The following is a 19,468-nucleotide window of genomic DNA, read 5'->3' as shown; positions in this document are numbered from 1 at the left end:
ACAATCTTAGTCCGCCGGACTTTTGGGTAAAAAAAGTCTGCCGGAGCCTACTTTCCACCGGATTGTTTGATTATGTATACGGGGCTTTAGTGTATCCAAATCCAAATGCTAAAACCAAGAACTGTACATTGTTACACATGTTCCTTTAAGGTACACAAGTGTAATCTTCTTTTTTTAATGTGTCCTTTTTTTTAAATGTGTCCTGCTTTCAAATAAATCACACCAGCAAGGACTAACCATAGACACTTCCAGTCCTAGGACAACAATGCTTGCTCATTTCAGCTGCAGCATTGCCACCCTTTCCTGCAATCTCCCGCCTTGGACTACAAGCTGCTATGCTAATGTACAGTGCATTGCCACATTCTGCCATGGCCACTGTAAGTCTATAATGCTCAACTGCTAGAACATGCACACATCCATAAGAAGTTCCTACACAGAGCTTACGGGATGTGCACAGTGCAGGGAAGGAATATGTGTACAAAGTAAAAAATAATACAACCTTGTTTTACTTAAAGTGCTCTACACAGGTTAGGATTCTTTTGCAAGGGTTTATTTCTTCTTTAATGCATCCTATGAGCAGGATTGCAGGTACGCCATGAGTCTGCACAGTAGCCTGAGGCTGCATAACTGGAGCATGTATGACGCAATGACATTGCCACTGGTGTATTGCAAGGTAGTGGGTGAACATTGTGAATCTGGAAGTGTCAGGGCTGAATCTTTAACTTGGTAATACTACAAAACAAACAAAAATCAAACATGTATTAGGGATAGAAGGTGGATGCGCAGAAATATTTTAAACTTTGGCTTTTGAGTTTACATACCTTTTACCGATCCTTACATTACCTTATATTATATATGATCATATCAATAACAGAGACTGCATGATACCTATAAAAGAATCTGCTGAAGTCTGCTATTCATAATTAGCATTAGTATGACAACTAAAGTGGATGTTTCTGACTTTGGTAGAGAAAAAAACACGGACTTCAGCTGATTCAGCAGATTTGTCAGTCGTGTCACTGAAAGGATACATGTTATATACAGGTATATGGATCTAAATTTTTTCACATAGTGGCAATTGTTTCTTTGTAATCTATTGGGGTACTTGCATGGTGAGTATTTTAATGTAACATATGAGAAGTGTAAGTGAAAGAGAACTAGACGGTATTGCTTGGGCATGAAGCAGCTTGTGACTCACTCCTCAACCTTCCAAGTGACAGCTGTACACGCTTGGTGATTGGCTACTTAGGTGCCAACACAAAGTGTATGTGTGGGTAGAGAGTCTTCAGCACTGTGTAAGCTCTGACCTAACTTAAACCTCCCAGGGCTTCTTTTCCACACACCTAGCAGCAAATAGATAAGGTCTTGCTTTGTTATGCATAGACAAAGCAAAGGTTCATTTGACGGATAAAACACTGTATACTGTCCCCTGTTGCGTAGGGGATTATAGGAGGATGAAATAAAGGCAAATTCAGATTTTTTTACCTGCTGTACATCAAGGGATAAAGAATTACGTAATTTAGGTACATTGGGTTATGCTGCTTTTTTCAGGTTATTGGACACTGGCAAACAAAGCTGTAAGGGCAGCTAGTATAACCCTTCCCGCACTAGACTCTGCTGAAGGCACTCGCCTAGGTATTTCTGTGCAATGTGTGAGTCACCTGGAGAACGCTTCATAGTCCAGGGGCAAGGAGCACCAGGAACACTGTCCTTGAAAATACCATAGGGTTTTAGTGAAGACTAGAGAAACCAACAGCGTGTAGGTGAGCAAACTGCAGGGCCTCTCAGGAACTCAGCTTTGGTGGGTTAGGGGCTTTGGCCCTTGTGTGAGGAGAACCTGATGGTGCTCCCTGTGCTTCTTCCCATTAGGGGTTAACTTATAGGGCTCTGGCTGTGACACTGTTCATTGCACAGAGGACGGTGAAAAAGGGAGCTGCACCATATTGTAGTTTGGCACTCTTGTGGCAGTACTAGGGCTCTTTGGCTCTACTGGTTCTGCATGAGTCTTCTCTTCGGGCTATTACTGCTTATACCTGCACTGTTTCTGGTGGAAACGCGGACCCAGTTGCATTCCCACCATCTCTTCTATCTATGCACCACATCCACAAACCTCTGAACACTCACCTGGGTTCTCTGCTGTCTTGCAGTGTCCTGTCAAGGACAGAATTAACCCTTCCTGCTTGAGTATTTGTTTATAACTTCCCCTTGCAGGCAATCCTTCACAACGACAGCGGTCCCAGAGAGTTTATAATCCTTTAACAATGCTAGGAGATTTTGCAGTGTACTTCCTGAGGGACCTGGCCCTGATCACCTAGACCACTGTCCCCTGCCTGAGTTGATGCACTCCTCAGAATCCTCCCTAACCGTTTCAAGGGGAACACCTTCCTCAGTCTTATCCATGGAGGAATTCTCTGCTACTATGTATGAGTTTATGGGGGAAAGTCTTAGACCCCCAAATCCTCCAAATCCACAAACAAGTCTTCCTCTCATTTGTCAGAGTGGAGGGGGGGTCACCTGTTGGCCAGCACAAGTCACACACTATAATAAAAATCCTTCCTCACAATGGTTAGGAAGGTTCTCGTGAAGGATGCCAGCTTGTCAGGCTGGTGAGTAGTCCTAGATAAGCTCTTGATGCATGGGACTTGGATGCTGGAGGAAGATCATCTCCCCAAATCGAAATTTTGGAGCTCAGAGCAGTTTGATGGTCCCTTTAATGCTGAACCTCTTGATTATGAGGTTATCTGACCAGGATTCAGTTTTGAAATGCCACAGTATTGGTTTACATCAGCCACTGGGGAAACCAGATGTCTTGAAGATCAAAGAGAATTGGATCAGATTGTGGCTTTAACAGAACATCACCTTCCAGCCCTGTTTGCTGCGCACATCCCAGGCATGGGAAATTAGGAAGTAGACTTCCTCAGTTGTCATCGTCCAAATGAAGGGTGATTCTTAACTGGCCCAGGCGGATATGGTACTTGAACCTTATCAGACACCTAGCAGATGCTCTGTGATACCAAATTCTCCCTCCGAAATCATTCAGATCTTCTGTCGCAATGATCAGTTTACTGCCCTGCTTCTTAGTCACTGGCTTTAATGGTCTGGTTGTTAAATCTCAGGCTCTGAGAGCTAGGGGGCCTATCTAATTCTGTCATCCCTGCACTATTAAAAGGTAGTAAATTGGCTTCTCACAATGTTTACTATCGCACTTGGAATGCATAATTTTTATGGTGCAAAGTTAGGAAACTCCATTCCTGGAAGGACTTCACTTGACAAATTTCTATATTTTTCTCTAGTCTGGTCTGGATCAACATTTGACCTTGAGTACAAAGGGTCAAATCTCAGTGCAACAAGATGTGGTGAGGAAAGTCAAAATGAAGTTAGAATTAGATTATTATTATTATTAGTTAGTTAGTTAGATTATTATTATTAGTTATTACTCCTTATCTGCATATTTGTGTTGAAACAATGCCTTGGAAAATACTGAAGCATTTTTTTCTGCATGATAGCCAGGTAGCTGGTATTTTTCGAAGGAGAGGTCAATGGTAGCAGTACAATATTTCTTCAGCATACAGTAGGTTTCTTTTGGAAACTCCCATGGTTTATATTTACCTATAGGTAGGCCTATAATAAGGCTTACCTATAGGTACAGTAAATATCTCCTAAACGTGCACTGTTTAGGAGATATTTACTTGTGAATGGGCCAGGGACATCACTGGCGCATGCGCTCTGAAGGAACCGCATACCTGTGCTGTTCCTTCAGAGTCTTGTGCTTTGGATAGCGGCTCCCATGCACATAATCACGGCGCGGCTAATCAGATGGCTGGAGAATGCGATCCTGGAAGGAAGACCGCGTGAAAATTAGAGCCCTGTCAGTGTTGACAGGGCATTGCTGGAGGGCTTTGTAAGTAAGTTTCACATTACATTATGTGTTAGTATGCGATGCATACTAGCACATAATAATTTTACCTTGCAGGTTAAAAAAAAGCATGGCGGTTTACTACTGCTTTAATCTGTCTTCAAACAGTACAGGGCTGATCTTCAGTATTATCTGTGTACATTTTACTGATAGCTCTTTATGGTTTGTTTATAAAGTTTATTGGCTGGCATAAACATGTGTAGCCCGGTCTGCAGAACTGGCAGGAGAGGAGTAACATCATGGGCCTCACTGTCAGTTTATTGTTTATAATGCTGCCCTTGTTCACGTTTTTGGAGTGGATTTTGTGTCTGATCATGATCTAGAGACAGTTTAGAGGCACGGCTGCAGGATAGGCTGCTATTACAGAACATAGAGCAGCCAGCCCATCCTCCATCCACTAGGGGGCATTCTGAGGATGAGGACTGCCAGAGACTCTAGGGAGAAGTATGGAGGATTGTGAGAGAGATAGTTCCATACAGTCTAAGCTGCTTTATGAACTGCAAATACCATATTATTAGATTTCTGAGCAGAGAGGAAGGAGAGTGTTGTTTTTCCCAGGCTGTGGAGAAGCGCAGAGGTTACTTGGAGAGCAATGCATGCACAGTTGACTGCTAGCAGACTCCTCACTGCTGTAGGTGGTAGGCATAGAGGCACAGCAATGGATAGCTAGAGACATAGAAGAAATCCACAGATGTTGGTGGAGTTTGCTGCCTAACCAAAGAGGAAGTACACTATGGAAACTGACTGGCTGTCACACAGTGAACAGAGGGAGATCATCTGCTGACACCAGAGTTGGTGAGAGGCTGATGGCCAAAATCACAGTACACTTGTGACCGAAGAGGGAAAGAGTTATCCACAAGTGACACATTGTCAGTGCCTGTATTATTTCTTAAAGGAACAGTAACCTGAGATTTCTGATTTGGTATTTGGGCCCCAACGAGCTGGCCAGCATAAGAAAGGGGGAATTATAGTATCAACTGCTATACTGTCTTGGTGGCGTAGTACTCCCTAGCCAGGGTTGCCTCAGTAAAGAGTTAAGAAGAAGTTGCTCTCTACACACATTTTTGCTACTGGGGTACTGAGTTTACATCTGCAATAAACATTCCCCATCCAGCCAATTGTGTCAGAGTGTGTGTCAGATCCTTTGTGGGTAAGTGCTACATATGCATAGGTATTATAGCTACACTCCCACTCCCTATTTAACATTTTCAACATTTAACCTCCCTGGCGGTATGATTCAGTCTGGAATAAGGTGCTGAAAGCGGTACAATTATTTTGCATGGAAATTTGGCGTTTTATTTTGTAGTCCTGTAATTCTTAGGAATAACGCTCTTAAATCTCTTCAAACCAGAGTCTAGCAGACATCCCGGGTATGATAACGTTTATAATATAATAACTAATAATAAAAATTATTCAATAATGTAATCAAATTCTAAAACACTGAAAAAGGGACACGTTTTGGTTGCTATGAACAATCTCCAAATTCCAGGCAGAAAAAAACAGTATTTATAATATAAAAGTGCATGCAGGGCACTGCACAGACCACTAGGGACAAAGGGGGTGTGTATTTTTTACTACAGCACTGTAATCTGTAAGATTACAGTGCTGTGTGTGTTTTGTGTCTTTTAACTTATTTGAATTTGCCGCCATTCTCCGCTCCCGTGCGCCGTAACGCCACAGGGAACGGAACTCGGCGGCATTCGGCACTGTGAATCGAGCGGAGGACAGCTCGATCACACAGCGCGGGGGACATCGCCGGATCCAGGGGACAAAGTAAGTCTCCTTGTGTCCTCCCCTGCATCCAGCGAAGCGATCCCGAGTCTGGCTCGGGGTTACCGCTTCTATCAGTAAATTCCCAACCCGAGCCAGACTCAGGATTACCGCTAGGGGGGTTAAGTCTTGTCCACATGGCTTAACATGCATTGTGTTCATGTGCATGTCTTGAGGTGACCATACACACTACAATCTGGTTATATAATCCCTCTTCGAATTTATTTAAATTTACAAAAAATACATAATATGAGGACAAACTTATACAATCTAATGAACGTCTTCCCAATCGCACAGATCTTTACATTACATAGTTGTTGTTGGATCTAAAGCTAGCCATACGCTTTACAATCTGATTGTACAATCCCCCTTAGATTAGACTAAGTCCGACAGAATCAGTCCGTCGGACAATCCGATCGCGTGTGGGCTAATCTGATCGCTTTTCACATACAAAATCAGACGGACCTAGAAATAGAAGCAAATCTGTCTGACGGATTCAAATCCTATGGGGAAAACCGTTTGTCTGTATGCTGGTCTGACAGACCAAATATAACGCAAGGGAAGCTATTGGCTACTGGCTATTGAACTTCCTTTTTTAGTCCTGTCTTATGTCATCACGTTCAAAACGAATGGACTTTCGAGCGGACTTAGTCTGTTCATGTGTGGGCAAGTCCGCTCATTCGGAAGGCCCGTCAGGAAGATCGTCGGGCCTAGTCTGCTGGAAAGTCGGGTCGTGTATATGCGGCATAATACTTTCAAATTGTATCCAATCAGGAATGCCCTTATACTTTATAGTTGAAGGAGATTGTACAATTAGATTGTATAGTGTATGGTCATGTTAGTCACCATATTTTTGAAAGATTTTATTTTGGCTCACATGTTTGGCAGACTACAGGTCACTGCACCAAAAGTGCAGCACACTTCCATGAACACCCTGGTTTGAACAACCCCCGCTTAAACAATGCATCCATTGTAAATATACCCTTAAAGCTTACATTTCAGTAAAGTATAAGAAACCAATATTTAGTAGCCTAACACACTCCCCACATAAAAAAACAAAAAACAAAACAAAACATGGAGCAGGGAGTAACTTCACTTGTCTGTAACTCAGGGTTTGAAATTAGTATGTTTTACTTTTTTTCTAAATATTTTAAGGATTTTACATGGTTGTGGTGGCATTAGTGGGGGCTATCAAAAAGTGATTTCTTGAATTTAATTCAAGGTCTGATTTACTTGAAATAATGCCCATGTACAGTTTATATCATAAAAACACTTTCTTCAAAAGGTTGAATGTCAAAAACAGTATTGATATAACATGAGCAGCTTTGCGGGTAGTATAAGTTTAGGTAGAAAGTGATGCAGTGACCCAAAATTTGGAGTACCGTAATATTATTTGATCAGATATCTTTCTATTCCTTACACATTCGTCAATATATGTGTATGTGTTTGTTTTATGATATCAGATATTTCCTATAGGAGGTCAGTCTGTACAGGTGGACCAGAGAAGTTAAGAGCTCTGTACTGCACTAAGGAGACTGTGCAAGAAAAGACCTCTGTACTTTACATAGGGAATCTGGGGAGGAGAAGAAATCAGTACTGTACACCAGGGCTGTTGAGGTGATGACCTCAGTACTATTCATAGGGGGACTGGGGAGGAGAAGACCTCTGTACTGTATATAGTAGGACTGGGGAGGTGAAACCCTAGCCCTCTGTACTGTATATAGTAGGACTTTGGAGGTGAAGATCTCTATACTATACATGATATGACTGGAGGGGGGGGGGGTGAAGATCCCTGTACTGTATATAGTAGGAATTCAGAGGTGAAGACCTCAGTACTGTACATAGTAGGGCTTCAGAGGTGAAGACTTCTGCACTGTACATAGTAGGACTGGGGAGGTGAAGACCTCTGTACTGTATATAGTAGAACTGTTGAAGTGAAGATCTCTATACTATACATTGTAGGACTGGAGAGGTGAAGAGCTCCGTACTGTACATAGCAGGACTTGGGTGGTGAAGACTTCTGTACTTTACATAGTAGGACTGGGGATGTGAAGACCTCTGTGCTGTATATAGTAAGACTGTGGAGGTGAAGATGTCTATACTGTACATAGTAGGACTTCGGAGTTGAAGACTTCTGTACTGTACATAGTAGGACTGGGGAGGTGAAGACCTCTGTACTGTACATAGTAGGATTGGGGAGGTGAAAACATCTGTACTGTACATAGCAAGACTTGGGAAGTGAAGTCTTCTATACTGTACATAGCAGGAATGGGGAGGTGAAGACCTTTGTACTGTACATAGTAGAACTGGGGAGGTTAAAACATTTATACTGTACATAGCTGGACTTGGGAAGTGAAGGCCTCTATACTGTACATAGTAGTACTGGGGAGGTGAAGACCTCTATACTGTACATAGTAGTACTGGGGAGGTGAAGACCTCTATACTGTACATAGTAGTACTGGGGAGGTGAAGACCTCTATACTGTACATAGCAGGACTGGGGAGATGAAGACCTCTCTACTGTACATAGCAGGACTAGGACTTGGGAGACAAAGATCTCTATACTGTACTATTAGGATTGGGGAGGCAAAGACCTCTGTATTCTACATAGTAGGACCAGGAAGGTGAAGAACTCTATACTGTACATAGCAGGACTTAGGAGTTTAAGACTCATGTACTGTTTCATGGTAGGACTGGGGAGGTGAAGACCTCTGTTCTGTACATAGAATTGGGGAGGTAAAGACCTCTGTACTGTACATAGTAGGATCAGGAAGGTGAAGAACTCTATAGTGTACATAGCAGGACATGGTAGTATAAGACTCATGTAGTGTTTCATGGTAGGACTGGGGAGGTGAAGACATCTGTACTGTACATAGTAGGACTGGGGAGGTGAAGATCTCTATACTGTACATAGTAGAATTGGGGAGGCAAAGACCCCTGTACTGTACATAGTAGGATCAGGAAGGTGAAGAACTCTATACTGTACATAGCAGGACATGGTAGTATAAGACTCATGTACTGTTTCATAGTAGGACTGGCGAGGTGAAGCCATCTGTACAGTACATGGGGCTGATGAAGAGACTAGCAGTAAGACCCTGCAGGCTGCTGCAATGTCTTGAACAGAACAGTGCGGGCTCTGCATATACTAGAAGGGAAGGAAGTCATTAGTGTAGAGGAGTACATTTTGTTGCTGTTGCAGGATTTCCTTCCAGCATTTCCCAAGTAAAAATCCCTGTGTTATTTTTCTGCTAGGTTTGTTTTTGTTTCTGTTTTCAGTTTATTAAGACGCGTGAATTGTTCACGCAGAACCTTTCCTGCACACATTGTACAAATTGAAGACCAGCAGCGGAGCCAGGTTTTTTTTCTTCCTCTTATGGAACTGTATCCTGGAATGTACTTTTTTTGGGAGAAAGATGCGAGGAGAAGGCTGCAGCCCTTCGCCTACAACTGCAAAGCTTGCAGAGGATAGTGGATTTTAAAGGGGGAGAACACTGAGTGCTACTGGAAGATGACAAAATCCCATCTACGCTGTGTAGCCTGAGAGTACAGGACACTTTCAGATCTTGGATTGCAGATGTAAGGCATTTATGACAAAAGGCAATTCTGGGCTTCAAAAGCCACAGCTCATCCATTTCACTTTGCCTTTTTCTTAACATGATCAAACGTTAGAATCTCCCCCCACGCTTGAAAACCGTTACTGATTTCCTCAAATCGCTTATTCTACATTTTTAACCTTTTTTTTTTTACCCTACTTCTGGATTTGATTAAACTAAACTGGGATCGAAGTCTCTTTTGTTCCTCTGATTGGGTTTTGACTTTTTTTTTTATGATATTTTTTTTTTTTCCAAAAAAGTAAATATGCAACATATTTAAAGGAGCAGGAAGCATGACTGTCAGCAACTGTAAAATTCCCACGTCTACAACCATCTCTCACGTCTCTTGATGCTCAACAATTTTACGTCCAAATATGATGAAATGGCAGCCCCGGAAGAAGGTAAGTTGAAACTAAGAGCGCACGGCTCTCTCCGTTGATTTTATTATTGCGGTGCTTTTTCAAATGCCTGCCCCATTTCCAGAACCAAATTCATTGCAGTGTTTTGTCGTTAGCGGCAGACGCTCCAATAACTTTCTGCATTCCCCCCCCCCCCACCTTCCCGTCTTATATGTGTTGGCAGGGCAGCTGAAATCCGTGCTTGTGAAATTTTCAGTGTGATATCAGTTTAATCCATGTAATGCTCTGGGGTTGAGAAGGGGCGTCCAACTGTTGTTTCTACAAAAGGGATCTCACACTAAGAAGCCCTAATCAGTGCAGGATTATGGGTATTTCTCGCTGGCACCAGCAGATTTTTCTTCGCTCTCGTTTGCCGAAGAGAAAAGTTTGCAAGAGAGAAAATCTGTATCATTATGGATATCAGTATGGTCATTTGTACAGCAGGGACAATACCCCCCTTTCGGGAAATCGTACCATAACCTGTTATTTTAACTTCTACCACTCAGCAAGTAATCCCAGCTTTCTTAAGAACCATTGATGCCCTCTGTCATATACTAAGAGGTCTCTTGTTGTGATTGTACAATCCCTAATCCACTTGTAAGAGAAGGAGAATTCACAATCTCTCCACTTCCACTCCTGAATATTCCCGGGACGTCTGATAGTCAATGCATTTTTGCTAGTTAGCGTCATAGGTGATTTAGCCGTGTTGTATATGTGTTCATCATATTGTGCCCAGCATTTATTAACTCTTTAAAAAAGCAAGGGTTAATGTCTTTTTCTTGGAGAGTTTCTCTCGGGGCCCACTGGGGGGCGAGCAGCAGATGTAACAATGGAACATATGTTTTCTTAATAGATCTAAAGCAAATAGTAGCATGACTAACACTTTTGGCTTACATACCAGCGTTGGAAAAAAGGTTAAATGTCTGCTTGAAAGATGCTTACTTTGTTCAGTATATTCTGCTCGCTGCTGAGTTTTGGGAAGGCAGTGCGAAAGCTGCAGCCCTACGCTCGAGAACTAATTCATTTAAATCCTGTCTGCAGTGGAAAGATGTAAAATATCAAAGATGACCACAAATATAGGCTGTAAGTGAGAAAATTGCCCCCCCGGCAATAAAATTCCAGGGAAATTGGATTTATAGCAGCACCTATCCGGTGGTACCGGCGGTGACCTGACCGGGCCAGTTTATCCTCTTTTGGAAAATCAGCTTGGAAAATAAATATTAATTAGCTGCACTTTTGTAGATGGGTTCGAAAAAAGTCAGACAGGCGTGACGCTTATTGTCATCTCTCCTGGTAATTAGAGGCTCGTACAGAATAAAGGGGGAGAGTCCTCTGCAGTGATCGCATTGTTTGATGATACGTACTGTAACATGTTGCTACTTCTGAATATAGCACTGTTGTCAGCATTGAGGATCAGCATGGGAGGCTTCACACTGGCATGCAGATGGAGTTTGAAGTTGGCACCTATAATTGTCCTGCATAGAAGATACTACTTTTTTTATTTTTTATAGAAATGACCTGGTTATTTTTATTATACGTAAATGGACAGATGCGAGAAATTGGGATAGAACTCGTTACCATATGGACATTCATGTTGATTTATATTATATATACAAATGGGTTCTATGATATCTGTGATGGAGATTTTTTTTAGATTACGGTATACTAATAAGATAAATATCATTTTTTATATTTGGTCTTTAACTTGCCAAAGATAGATAGATAGATAGATGGATAGATAGATAGATAGATAGATAGATAGATAGATAGATAGATAGATACTGTAGATAGAATGACTTATATTTGGTCATTTACTTTCAAATGATAGATAGATAGATAGATAGATAGATAGATAGATAGATAGATAGATGGATAGACTATTGTACGTTTAATCATGTACCTATTAACGATAGATAAATAGATGATAGATAGTTGGGTAGATAGGTGAATAGATATTTACAATGAGACAGATAGATAGATAGATAGATAGATAGATAGATAGATAGATAGATATTTAGATAAACAGATAGAAAGAATGTTGTATATTTAATTATTTAATCATTTACCTACATATAGATATATTTCATATATAGACAAAATTCATTATGTTCAATCCTTTATTTACTAAGAAGTCCAAAATCTGAATAGATGACTTAAAAAGTAAATATTAATGAAATTCATTGTAATAACTTTAAATAATAATTATGAAAGGCAACCAACTTTTGTGCTAGGTGGTTGTATTTATTTGAACAACAAAGAATAATCCTATACTTTAATAGAAGAAATATGTTTTGAGATCTGAATATCTTGGCATTCTTTCACAGAAAACTGTACATCTGGGTGGTACTCCGTTATCACGTGCCTACTGGTTTCTGTGTTACCTGACTCCTTATCCTCCTTCACATCCTATTATACATTCAGTAGGGTGTCTAGCAGTGTGTCTAATAAAGGCAATCTTTATATATACAGTACATACAAATATAGTAGATCAGGTATGAGAACCAGGGTAAAAAAAAATGGTGTTCTCCACTACAACCTATCAGATTCTTACTGTCATTATAGCGTATTACTGGAGCTGAAATGTTGCTGTAGGCAATGATACTGTGTTTGGACTGTGCAAGTGTTTATTGATGAGCTCTAATGTCAGTAAGGATAGGATAAGATGTGCTTGTCCCATTTTCAGGTTAGGACCATTTTATCCCTGAGTGTTTTAGGTGCAGATACTTAAAAAAAAAAACCTGGTTGCTGCATCTTTGATGCACTTTCATCAATATGCAAGTTATATAGAGTTCACTGGTGCCTAAAACACATGTAAAACGCATCACACAGATGTGAACCAACCCTCCAACACTTGCGGTGCTTATAAATGTGCCCAATTTCCATTTAACCTAAAATCAGATTCCTGGTTTAGACAGACAGAACATTAACAGATCTGACCATAGACTTGTACACGTTAAACACTAACAATCTTCTGTGAAGAGCAATAGTTAACAAAATACACACCCAAGTGTGTCGGTTAACATACAATAAAATGGTGATCCCAGGTATGGGAAATATATATTGCATATACTTGCTTGATTATCCTAAGATGGAAAGTTCATGCGCTCACCAAAACACATAAAACTATTTCGTTTTTTTTTTTTTACTAAATCTACATTACATTTGTCTACGAAAGATTATTCATAGAAATGATTTCGAAATGCTAGGTACTCGCTGTACTAAATATATAATGTTAGTAAAGTGTAGCGATCTCCCCCGCTGAGCTATTATGTTCTGACAGGGGGACTGCCAACCCCCTTGCCAAAACACACTGGCCAATGCTCTCAGCCATTGGCTACCAACAGTTTACGCATCGCTTTACAACATTGGGGTAGACATTACAATACAATACAATACAATTCAAGACAAGAGGAATCAGAGGGCCCTGCTCGTTAGAGCTTACAATCTAGGAGATGCCAATCAGATGATGGTTTTCCAGCATGCCTGTTCGACAGAGATTAGCTGTTAGGCTGGCTTTTGTCAGACAGGCTGGTTTACACATGGGCCAACAATCAGCCAGTTTCTGTTGAAACGGCTGATACCAGCCGATGTTTGGTCCATGTGTACCAGGCTTAAATGTGACAACTGAAGCTTTGACACTGCACAGCAGATGAGAAAAGCTATTGTACAGTGATCACTCTGATAAAAAAAAATCACATTACTGGGGTTTTCCATGCAAGAAATTCAATATTTGAGCAGTATAATGCCTCTTGCACACTGCAGCTTGAAAATGCTCAGTGCAGTGTTTTTTTACTGAGCTAAAATCCAGCCCAATGTTTACAAAGTGCCTGTACCCACACGTGCAAATGACTGCTGCGTAATCTTCGGTAATTTTTTTTTAAAAACCTGTACGTGCAAATATGTGCAAATATACATAAATATATATACTTCCTTTATTAAAATAAAGCCAGAAGAATGTGTGTGCATACTCACAAAGTTGCTTAAATACATGCTAATACGCACAAATGATATACAACCCATCCTCACCTTTTTTCTACCAGGAATTTCTGATGCTCATACATCAGTACTGTGTGCAAGAGGCCTAAAGCCTCATACACCTGATCAGAAATTCTGCCAGCAAAAGTCGGATGTGAGCTTTTGGTCAGAAATTCCAACCGTGTGTATGCTCCATCTGACTTTTGCTGGCAGAATTCCCGCTAGCAAAAGATTGAGAACAGGTTCTCTATTTTTCGGTCGGAAAAAGTTCCAAGCGAAAATTCCGATTGTCTGTACAAATTCCGACACGCAAAATTCATACGCATGCTCGGAAACAATTTGACGCATGCTCGGAGGCACTGAATTTTCTCATCTCGTCGTAGTGTTGTGCGTCACTGCGTCGAAAGTTCGGAGAACTTTTGTGTGACCGTGTGTATGCAAGCCAAACTTGAGCGGAATTCTGTTGGAAAAAACTTGGTTGGTCGTGTGTATAAGGCAGCTGTGAAGACTAAATTTTCCTCATACAGTGTTATCAGCAGATCAGGTTTAGGTCTAGCCTGCCTTTTAATTGGTCCATGTTTGGGTATCATAGAGTGCTTGCATTATATTTACATCAGTGGAACAGATATCTATAGGTACTTTAAATAATAAGAATCAGTCCACCCAAAAATGGCATTTAAAGTAGAAGTCCAGGCTAGAGCAAACTAAGCTTAAAACAACTCCCACCCCACTTCTAACTCCTATATTAACTATACTGTAAAAGGAGTTGCTTATACTTACCTGTTCTCAGAGCACTCTGGTCCGGTCAACTGATCTCCCCAGTAGCTGACTTCAAGGGAGAGGAGAGAGTGCCAACAACAGATGGAATGCCTGTATGGTGAGGTCACCCAAAGGCTTACTATGAAGCCAGCCGCTGGCCAAACCAGAGAGCCTTAAGAACAGGTAAGTATATTCCTTCTACATGATAGTTAGAATATATGTTAGAAAGGGGGGGGGGGGGGGCAGAAGCCATTTGAAGCTTAGTTAGTTCCAGCCCAGACTTCTACTTTACTTTATAAGTGGATACTACTAGGTTGAGTCTGGCTTCTTGTAAGTCTTGGATGCTCCAACAGTGAGATTCCCTTGTTTGATTCCTTAGTGTGTTACTGGCCACATGGGAGTGCTAAGTGTTTCCCTGCATCTTTTCTTGTTCTAGCATCTCTTGTTTTATTGCCCATTTTATGAAATAAAGTAAAAATCCAACAGAACGAGTGGGTGACCCCTCACAAAGGCTACAGCCAATGTTCAGACTCATATTCATGTGCTTTCACCAAAAGACTTTCCAATGGGATTTCACCAAAAGACTTTCCAATAGATGTAAGAACCCATCATGTGTTCATTTTGCAGCATCTACCAAAAACTAAGATATACATTTTGGGTGGCATGGCCCTTTAATTTACAGGCTGTGTATAGACTCCTTCCCTTCTTACACCCTCGTGTGTGTCCATATTCGTTTCTATATTATTCCACATTACTATTTACTGTAGCTGTGTAGTGCTAAGCATTATGCAGAAAGTCATAATGAAATCCAACTTTTTAAATTACTTGTGCAGCCATTTGAGGGTTTGAACGTTATGTTTGAATGCATCTGTCTACAAACCATGCTGATAACTCGTCTGTCAGTCTACTGTAGTGTGACAGATGTTTGTCTCTCTGATTGATACATACATATTCATGTCACAGTGGCCAGCTATAATAATGTAGGCCTATGTCTCCTCATGTTTCCAGGAGTTTCACATCAGATGGAATGAATACTCACACGTTATTAGAATTGATAACATTTCAATATGGAACTGTTTATAGAGATTCTAAAGAGTTCAGGCGGTGTGCCTGGTTTTACACTTCATGGCCTGGTGAGGAAAAGCAAGCAAAAGAAAAATGTGAGGATTGCAGTTACAGATTCTCAAGAGACGGAAGCTTTGCATTTTGGCTACACTTAATAAACTTACCCACCATTTCCTATTAGTGGCTCACCATCTTTAGAGAATGTAATGCACCCAATAATGCCTGTCTGACACTTACTGTACTAGTGAGTTTTGGTGCAGTATGGACTTTATGCTGAATATAGTTGCTTTATGTTAAAAATATTACTTGGCTTTTCATTTTGATAGACTTCTACGAATCCACCTTCTCTATTTGTAATGATGAAATTTTGTACAGGAACAGAAATCCCACATTTTCAGTTGTTACTAGTACAAGCAGTATTGGTAAAGGTAAATCTTCCAGTGATGACACCCATTCCAGTGACAGTTGTCAAAGATAAGAGGGGATTTCCCAAAAGAAGGAACTGATGGAAAATGCCATATTTATCAGCGTATAACACGCACGGGCGTATAACACACACATTCATTTTAAGAGGGAAGTTTCAGGAAAAAAACTAAAATTTTAAAAGTGCTGTTCAACTGCCTAGACGCCACACTTGGAGATTGTTTGTTCCCCCAATAGCATAATATAAGACCTATGTGCGGGTTTGATGCGGGCCACCTATGGGTCCCTAGCATTTTCTGGCTGTGCATCTCCGTGGGGCGATCTATCAATAATTATGGCAGATAACATCTTTGATATACATTTATATATATACTCACACACAACTATTTACTCTTGATATGAGATTTATTCTCAGTTGTTTTGTTCATTTACAAATAAATGAAAACAGCTATTTGTTTTCCTTAGATATGCCTCTGAAAAAGGGAATGTTTTCCTGAAACATGTCAGGCGTTTTGGAGTTCACATTATAAAACCATATATGAAACCTTTGATGTTCTGCAGACTATATATTTATATGTATGATTCCACGCATTGATATATGTATGGATTTTTATACTGTTCTGTAAAACGATTTTGTGTATCATTTTTGTGAATAAATTTGTAATATAATTTTTACTCATATTTTGGTCTGCCTTAAAAGTCCCGCTGTACCGGGGGGGTACTGAGATCTGCTTGTTAGGGGATCTTTCTATTTACACGTTTTAGGATGTTGGCGGCAATGATATTGGAAAGTTTGATGCTTTCCTTTATGGTTCATCTCTTATATAATTAAATTTTAAATAAAGAATGTTGAAGCAAAATAAGGGTCAGTGCCCATCTGCAGCCTCACCATTGCCTTCAATGCAGCCTGATCAATGCCCATCTGCAGACTCACAAGTGCCATCAATGTAGCCTCATCAGTCCACATCAATGCAGACTCACAAGTGGCATCAATGCAGCAGCCTCACCATTGCCATTAATGCAGCAGCCTCACCATTACCATCAATGCAGCAGCCTCACCATTACCATCAATGCAGCAGCCTCACCATTGCCATCAATGCAGCAGCCTAACCATTGACATCAATGCAGCAGCCTCACCATTGACATCAATGCAGCAGCCTTACCATTGCCATCAATGCAGCAGCCTCACCATTGCCATTAATGCAACAGCCTCACCATTGCCATCAGTGCAACCTGATTGATGCCCATCTGCAGCCTAGAGGGGGCAGGGAGGGGGACGGGACGAGCGCCGACTGATTATATACAGTGGGAATCTCCTATGATAGACAGAACAGTGGTCCAATGGCAGTAAAGGAGACAGGACTTCCTATTACAGAAGCCACCAAGTAAACAGGAGATTCTCACTGTATGTAATCTGAAGACGCTTGTCCTGCCCCCCTCCCTGTCCCCTCCGAGGCAGCTAAAATTGAAGTATTGGCGTATAACACGCACACGCTATTTGCACCCGATTTTCAGGGTTAAAAGTGCATGTTATATGCCAATAAATACAGTATCTTCATCTCCACTGGAGATAACAACAAAAACATTTGGGCCTGTTTACACCTAAGTATTTTTCTGATGTATTAATTGAAATCATTGGAAACACAAAAAACATTGACATGCCTTAACATGCGTGCTGCTCACTTTTAATGTACGTTGCAATGCTACTTATGTTGATTCATATCTGTGTCCTCCTGTCCCAGTGGCACCTGTTCTGTGTCACATGAATATAAAGTGAAGGGCAATCGTTCCAGTCACAGACAGCAAAAAAAAAAAAACTGTCAGGTTTTAAATTTTCCCCATTGTATCCAAAACTTGAAACGTTTTGGCTTGAGTTGCACTTCATTAAAGAATGCACAGATGCCCCTGAGCTTAATAAAAACTTGCAAAGCATTAATGCAGTCAGGGGGATCTATGCTTAAATGTTGACTTCGAGCTATTTAACAGTCTAACTGGGATACATAAATAAAGAGTTACAGCAAGGATGTACTGCTTACCCTTCCTGGAGAGAATGCTGCTTCAGGTTCCCTTCAGTATGTGTTCACATTTTAAAAGCCTAGATATGTGTTGAACAGATTTCTGTTGAATGGGACGATCAATATTCAGATTGGTTAATCTCCTCTTTATGTGACCATGTACCTAGGCCTTTAAACACATGACTAACATTGAAGAAGCAAGGAGCAGCATTTACCAAAAAATAAGATAAACATTTCAGTATTTAGAATTTCAACGGCATTAACACTTGTATAACAAAATCTGGCCTGCAACATCATAAGAAAGAAGGATACTTGCTCTGTCCGGCAGGAATTAAAATTGCTGTTTCTTCCCCAGTTACCAGCACCCAGGGGTGTTGCTAGGTCTACAAAAGATCTGGGGCTAGAGCCCATAGCAGCGTAGTAAAGAAAGTCATACACTTGGGCGGCCATACACATATATAATATAATAAACATGTGTGTGTGTATATATCCCCAGAGAGCCCCAACTTACATTAGGGTCCCCAGAGAGCCTCCCCCTTACATTAGGGTCCCCAGAGAACCCTCCCTTAAATCAGGGTCCCCAGAGAACCTCCCCTCCCCTTGGGGACCCCTGCAGAGACCTGGGGCTATGGGCCCAAGATTCGGGGCTATAGCTCCAAAAGCCACCCCCTAGCGATGCCACTGCCAGCACCATTGCTATCCAATACTTCCTGGTGTGTCAGATAGCATGCTCTCCACCAGGCACTGTATATAGTACTGTACTGGCACTGTATATAGTACTTTACTGGCATAGCATGTTCTCCCCTAGGCACTGTATATAGTACTGTACTAGTGGTTCTAAAGGAAGAAGTTTTTTTTTACCTTGATATATTCTGTACATTAAAGTGGTTGTAAAGGCAGAAGGATTTTTATCTTAATGCATTCTATAGTGCTGACAATTGCGCAGTCGTGCGACGTTGTACCCAAACAAAATTAATGTCCTTTTTTTCCAACAAATTGAGCTTTCTTTTGATGTTATTTGATCAACTCAGTGGTTTTTATTTTTTTGCGCTATAACCCAAAATAAACTTGACAATTTTGAAAAAAAAACAATAATTTTTGCTTTGCTATAATAAATATCCCAAAAATATTTGTAAAAAAAAAAAATTCTTCATCAGTGTATTCCAATATGTATTCTTCTACATATTTTTGGTAAAGAAAATCGCAATAACCGTATATTGATTGGTTTGCGCAAAAGTTATAGCGTCTTCAAAATAGGGGAAGGATTTATGGCATTTTTATAATTGGCAGTGATCAGCGATTTTTAGCAGGACTGCGACATTGCGACGGACAGATTGGACACTTTTGCGACTTTTTTGGGACCAGTGACATTATTACAGTGATCAGAGCTAAAAATAGCCACTGATTACTGTATAAATAACACTGGCAGGGAAGCTGTTAACACTAGGGGGTGGTCAAGGGGTTAAGTGTGTCCTAGGGAGGTGTTTCTAACTGTGGGGGGAGTGTACTGACTGGGAGTACAGTGAGATCGCTGTTCCTAATCACTAGGAACAGA

The 19,468-nt window shown here is 40.9% G+C and overlaps 1 protein-coding gene across 3 annotated transcripts in view; it reads left to right on the top strand.

The window, feature by feature from the left end:
- Positions 1-19,468, top strand: part of TTC28 (tetratricopeptide repeat domain 28) — an 810,203-nt gene that overhangs the window by 178,983 nt on the left and 611,752 nt on the right. The window contains exon 1 of one of the 3 annotated variants that reach the window (XM_077461415.1): positions 8,849-9,679. The exons of the other annotated variants lie outside the window; for them this stretch is intronic. Within the exon in view, the coding sequence (XP_077317541.1) occupies positions 9,653-9,679 (27 nt within the window). The 5' untranslated portion in view covers positions 8,849-9,652. Of the gene's footprint in view, positions 1-8,848; positions 9,680-19,468 lie in introns of those variants that run through there. 3 annotated transcript variants of the gene reach the window in all.

This window comes from Lithobates pipiens, unplaced genomic scaffold (genome assembly GCF_037356315.1).
Source record: "Lithobates pipiens isolate NorthernLeopardFrog02 unplaced genomic scaffold, aLitPip1_a1.2 Scaffold_3, whole genome shotgun sequence".
Classification (NCBI taxonomy): domain Eukaryota; kingdom Metazoa; phylum Chordata; class Amphibia; order Anura; family Ranidae; genus Lithobates; species Lithobates pipiens.
Note: the sequence above shows the minus strand (reverse complement) of the source record. Positions and strands in the feature narration are given on the sequence as shown.